At 25.5% G+C, this 10889-nt stretch overlaps 1 protein-coding gene across 1 annotated transcript; it reads right to left on the bottom strand.

Moving 5' to 3' along the window:
- Positions 1–14: 14 nt before the first annotated feature.
- LOC100572071 lies at positions 15–10683 on the bottom strand. Its single transcript, XM_003243979.4, has 4 exons — positions 10535–10683; positions 6317–6523; positions 4093–4242; positions 15–179 (listed from the first exon to the last, which is right to left on the bottom strand). The coding sequence occupies exons 2-4, from the start codon at positions 6494–6496 to the stop codon at positions 99–101; spliced, it is 411 nt and encodes a 136-aa protein (XP_003244027.1). The 5' UTR covers positions 6497–6523; positions 10535–10683; the 3' UTR covers positions 15–98.
- Positions 10684–10889: the final 206 nt, after the last annotated feature.

Raw genomic sequence — 10889 nt, 5'->3', positions numbered from 1 at the left:
AAAAAACAAGCATATGAAGATGAGGGTGGTATAATATTCTCAACTGACATTGATTATGATAAAAAAAAATTATAAATAGTTTACAGATTTTATTTTTTCTATTTAAAACAGGACACAGCGTTGAAATAACACCTCCAGTATAGTCGTCCCTTTTGTTGATTTCGTCTCTGTAGTTCCATCTGCAAATAAAAATAATGAAAAAGTTTATACTTCATTATACAATATTTTTTATACGATTTATAATTAGGACCAAATACACTGAAATGAAAAAAATAATAAAGTTAATGCCCAATATAAATAAAACTATGCACTATAAATAATTAATAAGATTAATTTTACATAATTAGAGACAGGGTTTTATTTCGTATTCACGAGTGGATATAATATACTAGATATATAGCTGTAGAGTGTAGATAATATAATTCATTCCAAATTATGCTTTAAAATATTATACCTATCATAAAATTGTATAGAAATAATGTAAATGTTGTTACAGTAATTTAATTTTTTTATTTTTTACCTGTATAAAAGTTTATTTTCACTTTTTAGGTAAATATATTTTATTGTAAATTTTAGTACACTACTGCAATAAATTGTATCCATATATTTTTTACTACAAAAACGTATAAGCCCGCGGTATGCAATAGTTATTAGTTATTACTTAAACAATTTCACTCAGTATTTATTTTCAATATTTATTCCTACTATAGGTTTATATAATTCATAACAGCTGTTTATATGTACACAATATGTTATTATTATTTATCATTTATTATATTATATTATTTAATTGGAAATTCAGTTGCTGTACATTTTATTGCATTGGTTATTTTTGATAACTGTCTTATCATAGGCCACATAAAAAAATAAAAAAACATATTATATAAATTGGTAATTATAAAATAATAAATATTTAAAGTGTTATGGGAAATATTTCTTAAGAAAATATTAAAATATAAATTTGACTGATATTGTTTTGTTTTTTTATTCAAAATATAATCGATATAAATCACCACTTTATCTTGATTAAATATTGATCAAATGTGAACAGTTCAAAGTTTAAATAATACAAGCAACGCAGATTGATCGTGAAATATAGGGTCCAGGATTCAGAATAAATAATAATACATTTTGAATACATTATATGATACTGAATATTTCAGTTTTTAGTAAGGTACTTTAATATTATATCCAATTTAAAAGGCGTCAGATCAGATCTGTTATATGTAATATAATTAATAATTAAAAATTGTAAATTATAATATAATATAGAATCATATATAATACGAATACTTTTTATAAGTACATAACATGAAATATCAAATATTTGTTATAATTTATGTATAGGGAAATAATAAAAACCAAAGGTCTTTCGTTAAAATAATTGAAGAATTTCTTCCGGAGAGGCTAACACCATATGTCCAAACAACAGTTTTATTGGCATTTTTTTCCCACAGAGTGCAGGTTAGGTTATTTTTTCACAAAAAATAAAATACCACAATCCCGCCTTACCTATTGACTTTTGTTTTGATAATATAATTTTTTAAAAAGATTTGAATTTATTAAGTAGTTTATTTTTCAATTGTTGAAGACTTTGTTTTCGATTGAATTACCATTATTTGAGACATGTGGAAAATAAACACGATTACTTGTTTTTGAATTCCAGGAATTTTTCACGGAAATGTAAAAGTAATGCAACAGTTTGTTGTGTAGTTATATTAAACAGAAAAAGAAAAATAATTTTATGGTTAAGACTATTATAAATTGCGAAAAGTGTCTAAATAGGTACTATAGGTAATATAACAAAATTCTAAACTAGTTAAAACATTATTATCACTCTTATTTATTTATTTTAGTTTTGATGTTAAGCTAATAATATAATATATTATATATACCTACAATTATATACACTGCATGAGATAATTTTATCTTTATTGAGATTAACTATTATTTTTTATTTGGTTTTTTAAAATTACTGTAGTAAATTGCTTCAAATTACCAACGAAGGTGTTTCGTTTCGTTTTATCTTTATTACATTTTGTGCCATACGAGTATACAACAGCTATTCTAATTAATATATAAAATTGATAATAAATTTAAATTGTTGGTGTTATACTTAATTGACATTAAAACCTTAAAAATATTTTAACCCTAGTTATTGTAAAAGTCAATTTCTTAGAATTCTAAAATAAAAAAATTCAGTATGTAAATTATTTCCTATATTGCCTATTTATCGAAAAAACAATCTTTACGTGTTTATGTACAACTGTGTTTTTATCTTACTTGTAACAAACTAAAATATGTTTAAATAGTTGTTTAGATTAAAATGTTTTTATATCAAATAACATTATAAAATATTTTGTTTAAAAAATTAAAATAGATAGATACATTTTGTTAAATTTCTCTTAATAAATTTTGAAAGTATACAATTCATTGTAAATATCAGATTTCTGATGAAATTGATACCTGATAATAATTAAAATACTAAAATTCAATATTATAATCATTTTCATATTTTAACAATTTTCAATATTTCAATATTTTAATATGGACTAGAAATTCAATTTAACTAAAAGTAATTAATATTTAAGTTAACTTATAACGTCGATCATATTATATATTATATTTATATTTTATAGCTTACAAATACATGGTTTCATTGAATTTTATTTGCTCATAAGATTTCTGAGTTTTCTCAATTAAAAACTGTATCTTTTAGAAAATAAATTCGAAACTTGTAGGTGGAATGTGTCATCGTATATATAAAGGGTTATTCACCCAGCATGCTCACCCTTTTTTTTTTCAGTAATGCAGTTATTTAAAATCTGATTTTTGGAATTTCTTTATATACATACGGACATTATTAATGACCATATTTTCTAATTCTTGAGATTTTTTGAACTAATTAAGGAGTATCTGCTGTGGAGATATACACTTCAGTTTTTAAATGAAAAATTTGATGAGAAAGTTGATAAGGGGGGGGGAGGATTTTGAACTAAAAATTATTCAGTGGACAATTTTTTTGAAAAAATTGACTTATCAGAATCGAAATTTTTACGAATAGTTTTTGGGTTAAGTACTTAACTTTGTGTGCTAAAAATTAAAGGTGCGTGGTTTATAAGATATGGGGGCTATGGTGATTTGAACATTTTTGCTATTAATATTCATGGCCTAAATATATTAAATACTAGTTCCAATATTACGTATATTTTATATCTTTGTAAAACCATTTTTAAGGACTATTATCCAAAGTACAAACGTTTTCATAACTAAGAACCTATTCATTCAAATTATGAATTAAGTACCTACATCATAATTTTCAAAAAAAATTATCCACTAATTAATTTACAGTATAAAAAGGGATTCTCATTAATTGAAAACTAGAAGTTTGTATAATTTCCGAAATACCGGGCACCCCTTAAGTAATACAAATAAATTGAGTATATTTAAAAGTTCCAAAAATCAGAATTTGAATAAATTCGTTATTAAAGCAAACAATGGGGGTGAACATGTTTAGTGATCGGTGAATCACTCTGTATGTATGTAGCCATATAGGTATGTATAATATTATAAATATTATCTAATTATAAAAATTGATAGTAGGGCTGATTTTCTTTATAAACATTAAAACGTACGAAATTATATTTTTCGTAATAATTTAAATATAATTTAAAAATTGTATTAATTCTTAAACTAGTATAATATATTTAAAATCTAATTATGATGATTTATGGTCTATTAACAATACCATATATCATAGAGATTTATGGTTGTTATGGGCCAAACACAAAAATGTTCAGTTAGTGGGGCCCATTATCTTCTTGAAGAATAAATAAAAATAAAGAAGTTAAATAAAATAGATATGTAGGTACTGAAAAGGCTATTTTAAAAACTTAAAATGTGTGCTTAAATTATTATAAATTGTCGGGGATCAAAATATAGGAAATATGTAATGTTATTTCTAATTTCTAATTCGTGTTGAAGTAGATATATAATATAATAATAGCTGCTATCTTACGAAAATATCCGAAATAATTAAAATGTATTATGATATTATATTATGAATATTATTAAGCTGGTAAAGTTACTCACTCCGGGGCTTGGTCTAGGAGCTCCACTAATAGGAATTGATCTTTCTGGGTAATATCCTTTCATATTTCCAGAATTATTTCCGTCTACAGCTTTTTGTAGTGCCACCATTAGTCTATCCAGCAATAATGCAGTCCTTTTTGGCACAATCACCTGTATAATAACCACATAATATTGTTTACAAATAAATCGACAAATATGAATATTATACGCAACTGTTCCTATTTAATAACGCATGAATAAATTTCAAAACTATTTCAGTGTAGGTAAGTACAATATATTATAGTAAAATGTCGACAATAGAAGGTTTTTGTTTATTATGAATGGCTTTAAATGAATAGAGTCGTTGTCAAGCGTAGAGTACCTCAATATAAGTTGTGTTAAATTGTATGAATAAATAAATACAATCCTCGTTATTTTATAACTACAAGTTAATTTATTTTAATTTTGGTTTATTTTCTCCATATTATAACATATTTTCCTGAGGAAATTTGAAGTTATTATTTTACAAGTATTCAAATGAAAATTCAATAACATATACATAGGTAGGTACGATAGGTACGTATATTTGTATATTTGTGCAGATATAAATAAAGGCATTTTTTAAACAAAGATGAGTTTATAATAAGTACATTAAATTTGCACATATTGAAAATCAATATATTGCGAGGTCTGAAAGCATGGACTATAAATACAAACTAGTACAACAGGTTTATGGTACAAAAAGTTCATTGTGTATTATGAAATTTGTAAGTGTGTATAGCTAGTTTTTTTGTAGAAAATAGTTTGGTTATTTTAAAATACAATTATTCAGTTTTTTAGAAATAGTTGGTCAATTATTTTTAAGTGGTTTGTATTTTAATAAAATATATATATATAGATATCTGGTATAAGGATTTTAATAATACCTAGGCTATGAAAAATAATTTTATTTTAAAAAAATTTGAATAAAAAATGTTCCTGTGTAAGTGAGGGGTGGGGGGCTTATGATTCAGAGTGTAGTAGGACATATTGAAAATTGTAGGCTCTGACATAATAGATAATAAAACAGATACGTCATATTCTATTAATATGATTAATTTATATAAACAATATAATATTCCTCATCGAATTGTCCATAAGGAATTTATTTAAATTACAGTTATATATATTTAAAGGATACCAAATTACACTGTTTTCAATAAGGTTACTCGACTAGTTCAATTTGAATAATTCATATAAAATCAGTGATTACTTTAAGTGCGTAGTCGTCTTTACTTACGCATAAATGCAGTGTCTACAAGCAGACACTGCCTATATGGATATATATTATCTAATATCGACAGTGGATTTACGATATTGAACTCCAGAAAAGCTAATGTGTTAGGTACGTATAATATTATGACCCTGCGAATAAATCAAATCGAAAAAATCAGAAGGCATGTTATATCGTCATATTCTGCACTATGCAGTGATTATGTATTAAATATTAAGTAAGTATATCTATATCCACAGTTTTTCATTTACGGAAATGAAGAATTCTGGGCTACGTACTTGAGTACTTCTATTATTATACATTATTTGTTTTCACGCGCCAGCCATACGCCGATACGTCTAGACTTATACAAATAGTGTAACTATAGAAAACGATCTTGCAGCTCTAAATTCTAATATCATCATCAAGACGAGCGTCGGCAATAAAAACTGTAAGGTGAAATTTCATTAAAAATGACCAGGACGTTGGTGTATATTATATTAATGTGTGAATCGTTTTATTGACTAGAGTTTATTTCGTTTTAAAATGTAAATCACGGACACAAATAAATTTAACTACAACGCCACATATATTATACATGTTCAATATACATACGACATACCTAACCTAACCCAACCTACCTAGGTATATTTTTATCATTGTAACACGATAATAATGTGCATAATAATATATATCATGAACTAAGATAGTTCTTAGTTCATAATGTGTATGGATAAGTTGGATACCTAAGTATAAGGTTAGGTTGGATTGGGTTACTCCGATTGTACTCCGTGTAGACCGTGTATAGTCCATGTTAAAGATTATTAATTGTTATTCACCAAATTAAATAATATTGTTTAGGCAAAACGATTTTACTACAGTCATTAATAACAATATTTAATAAGCACCTAACCACACGGTGAAGTAGTGGAATATTTTCAAATATTTGGTATATTATGGTAACGTTAAATGTTGATATAGGTAGTGATGTACCGGGTATTCGTCGAATTCGACAGATATGTTCTTTTCATTGTTCGATGGCTGGTCCTCGGGCGTCCGTTTATCGTATCTGAGTAATGTGAAGGGGTCCAATGGTTTTTGAAATGCCGAATCGCACAACGCGACCATACACAGCGATATCAAAAATAGAACTATTTTATTCCAAAGAACCATACTGATGATTATTTTATTAAAATCCACCTGAAAGCCAATGTAAAAATAATATATTATTTAACGTATTTATCGTAATGTGACAAATTCTATATGTAACCGTATATATGGCGTATATTTTCATTTGTGATGAAATTTGTGCCGTTCAAAATTTTCAAATAGAAACGTCGGGTTTCATAAAAAATTGATTATTTTATACAAAATATGGTACCACCAAATCATGCTATAGTGACCATTAGCTCACTATTCATTCATTAAATGTTTAGTGATTGTGTATGCAATACCTGAATACGCGTGTAGTTAATGAATTATAATCAATGATACGAAATATTTATTAAGAAAGGTATCATCTACAGTTACCAAACACACGCTCTTAATAATAGTATAATAATTAATAATTATACTCAAAAAGTAATAATACATTAAGAAAAATCTACAGGTCGACACGACTATCAAAATCATAGGCGAATATTGGGGGGGGGGGGCTTGGGGGGCTTAAGTCCCCCTGAATGTAACAAACCACACTAGATGTCAAAATAAATTGTGTATTTTAATATACCTATATTATACTTGATGCCTCTGCTAGAATAAAGTAGGAGTACAGAGTAGCCACTAGTTAGTAGATTGAAGCGTTTAAAAATGCATTTTTAGGCAATGGATAAGACAAAAATGTTAAGCCTCCCCACGGATGTGACCAAATATCCGCCTATGATCAAAATACACCAATGATTGTCACATCTACATCTTAGTAATTACATTACCTAATTATGTTTTGGGATTTTTGGATTTTTAAAAACTTTTGTTACACTTTTTAAAATGTATTTTTTTATTTTATGTTAAATCGGAAATCGATTGAAAATTTAACTTGCATAGAAATAGGTATACCTAACATTCACCTACTTAAATTTAGGTACCTATTATATATAGGTAGGTAATTAAAATAAATTATGTTTCTACGATATAATTTCTAAATTATTATATGTATTTAATATATTGTATCTGATAGAAATTAATTTGTTTTTGTAAGTATGATTATTATTTATTAAGTTCAAAAGAAAACTACCTACTTGTTCGCTTTAAATTATTATTATAACCAATATTAATTATAGGGAATAAAGGAGTATGCAATACGTTTGTATACGATGTACCTATATAAATCTTCCAACTACCGAATAAATATAGAGATATTTCACTCACGATAAGTATTTAAAAATTTGCGGTGGTGACTGTTTGCAATTTACATTTAGAGAGTTGACCTGATGTGTTAGGGATGTGTAGTTATAATCTTACACTTAAAAATGATCATGTAATCCATAGACGTCTCTTAGAAAAGCTTCTCAAAAGGGATTTTTTTATGAGAAAAAAAATAAGAGCTGGCTGTTTTTAAAACTATTAAAATAATTTAATTCAATAGCTTCTCTTATTTGCTTAGCGTTTAAAACGATTATATTTTTACTGTTAAATAAAATTGCATTGTTAACTCTACAGCTGTTACCTATAATAGAAGATATTTTATTTATTATATTTTAATTTTAGCTGGTTATGGACTATGACTCCGACAACACTAAAATGTTAGTATATATGATATATTTATTATATATATATATATATTTGTGGATTTCCATGGATATTATTCAATATACTTTTGGAATGGGATATTGGTTATGGTACGAATAGTTTTGTACTGGAAACATTGGATACAGTTTATGTATGTGTCTTTCGATAATCCCCCTAACGATCATTACAGTTGCAAGATCCAAAGGGGTGTAAAAATGTAACAAAACTTTCAATTCTATCAAAAAATACCACTATACTGTTCATAGTTGGCGGATTGTCTTGAAGAGTATAAAATATATAGTACAAATGGTATGCAGGCATGCAGTACTAACACCACATAACGATTGATTATTAACCAAACCTATTGTAAATATAAGTTGTACGTAGGTACAGCATAAAAAGTATGAAATATATTATATAATAGTATAATATTGTAGATGATTCAATAATATGGATTAATATTTAACGTGTTTAGTCTGTAAACTTTACTCGGGGCTATTTTCTATATTTTTGTATGAATTGAATATACTCTTCTAATTATAAGCACTCAAGATGGTACTCAGCTGAACTTTGTTTTGAAACTTATATAAATATATAATATAAGAATAGTAAAACTAAAGTATTATCTTCTCAGACCTCAGTGTTTACCTATATACATTATACACCTATATATGATAAAAAAAATGTCATTAAAATAATAATAAAATAATAATGATAATAAAAAAATACAACAACAAATAAGCACAGTGTTATTATAATATTAACGCAATATTGTGGTTAATAATCTAATCAGTTTATCGAAGTTTCATAACCAAAACAAATGAAGGTAGGTAAAATGAAATGATAGGTATACCAACATTATTAATGAACTAGTGAGCATATTATGTTTTTTTTAAGTAAATTTTCGAAAAATGTGTAGGTACCTAAGTAGGTAAGTAGTCAAAACATTTAAGTCAAAAATAAAAATATTTTTTCCTGTTAAGTAATGTTATTAGAACAACATTAACATTACCATGGTAACATAGTAAACACATTAGGTACCTCGGTACATATAAAAATGATAGTACACATTGCATTACAATGTAATATTTGCATTATATTTAATATTTTACTATTAATCCTACACAATATATTATTGTATGCATTATTTATACATTAATAAATTATTTATTATCTATAGATCATTATTGCATATAAAATAATATATATTATATATATATTTGTACTAAATATGCGTGAAATTGTAATTTGTGAACGTTTCACAATGAAATAAAAATAAAAAAAAAAAATAATACAAAATGTATTATGAGGAAGCATTTATATTAATATCAAACATTTTAACGATATACACCGTCGTAACCTTTAAAAACTAAAATTAACAGGATAGAAATTTAATATAATGATGATAATAATTATAAATAGTTTTTGTTTTAGTAAAAAAAATTTTAATTTTATTAAGTATAATGGAGTTTTATTACCATATCTACGAAGACCGACGTACTTATTTGTTATTAATTTAAGTAATGTGAAATGTGGTTAATGTTAATTCTACCATTTCTATTTTGACATAGGTCGTTGGTGCATTTTTTTTGCTTTAAACGTTGTTTATTATAATATTGAAAATATTATATTTGTATTAAAAAAACAAAATCAATTTATGTATGACTGTATGAGTATCAGCAATACGTTTTTTATGATACAATAATTTAAAATATTATTAAGTACTATTTCACATTAACAAAAATGAAAATATACTTAAAGTGAATATATTTTTGCAAGTAGGTACAATAATAGTTTCCTTGATGTTTTTACTTATATATACTATTAAAATACATAACTGTTTGTAAATAGTTCCACTTCACCACTCGAAAAAACATACTTGAAATCGTCTTATTTTTGTTTATTCGCGTATTTGAAATTTAATAAATGTCAAATATTTTTTCAGTAACTGAATTTTTAAAATTATATAGGTAACCAACACGTCATTAATTGATATTATTAGTATCATTGAATTAACAAAAAATATTACACCTAGGTAGTAATAATGATTTCTATCATAATATAGTATGTATTATAAAACTATGAATAAAAAAAAGTTTGATCTAATATAATTGCGGATACTTTAAGCCGTGTGCAAATATAGTCGACGTATAAATGTATTATTTTTTTAAAAATGTTTCTTGAATATTTCTATCGCATAATTTTTAAGTACGTCTGAATGAATTAATACCAACATATTCAATTTGAATCAAAAGCTCGTACACATTATTCATTTATAATAAAAGTTTCGTAAAGTGGTTATAAATACTTGATATACAAACAAGCATAATATCTAATTGATATCAATGCGTATAAATACGAATTTATTTTAATTGTAGTAGGATGAACATCAATAGCACAGAATACAAATTAATAATGTATAGAAATGCACTATATTCTGTTAATATATTTATTAAAAACGTTAATATGTAGATGTGTACTAACCTTGTCGAATAATAATAAGTTTATACAACTGCATTGGTGTGCAACTAGAAAATGTATGATCGGTTGCTGGATAAATATTCGTTTGTAGTGCAATGATTCGAAAGCCGCAAAACTCACCAACACACGAGACTATAAACAAGTGATTCTTCAGGATCCAAGTTGCGGCGCCACCTACTTACGTCAACTATTTAAACGCCCTCCTTGTATTATTTGCTTCATCATAGCCCCATAATAGTTTATCCGTAAAATGAACAACCAATTATATTTTCTACAACTTTATTATTTTCAAAAAATTATGTTATTGTTATTTTTTTGTTGATGCCAAATGTTTAATGCATTTTAAATAACTATATTA

Source organism: Acyrthosiphon pisum, chromosome A2, assembly GCF_005508785.2.
Source record: "Acyrthosiphon pisum isolate AL4f chromosome A2, pea_aphid_22Mar2018_4r6ur, whole genome shotgun sequence".
NCBI classification, from domain to species: Eukaryota; Metazoa; Arthropoda; class Insecta; order Hemiptera; family Aphididae; genus Acyrthosiphon; species Acyrthosiphon pisum.
Note: the sequence above shows the minus strand (reverse complement) of the source record. Positions and strands in the feature narration are given on the sequence as shown.

Coding starts and splice junctions, on each gene's coding strand:
- LOC100572071 (XM_003243979.4), bottom strand. CDS start 6,496: ATGGTTCTTTGGAATAAAATAGTTCTATTTTTGATATCGCTGTGTATG. Junction 4,243..6,316: donor TCGAATTCGACGAATACCCG/GTACATCACTAC, acceptor GTTATTATACAG/GTGATTGTGCCAAAAAGGAC. Junction 180..4,092: donor CTCCTAGACCAAGCCCCGGA/GTGAGTAACTTT, acceptor TTTTATTTGCAG/ATGGAACTACAGAGACGAAA.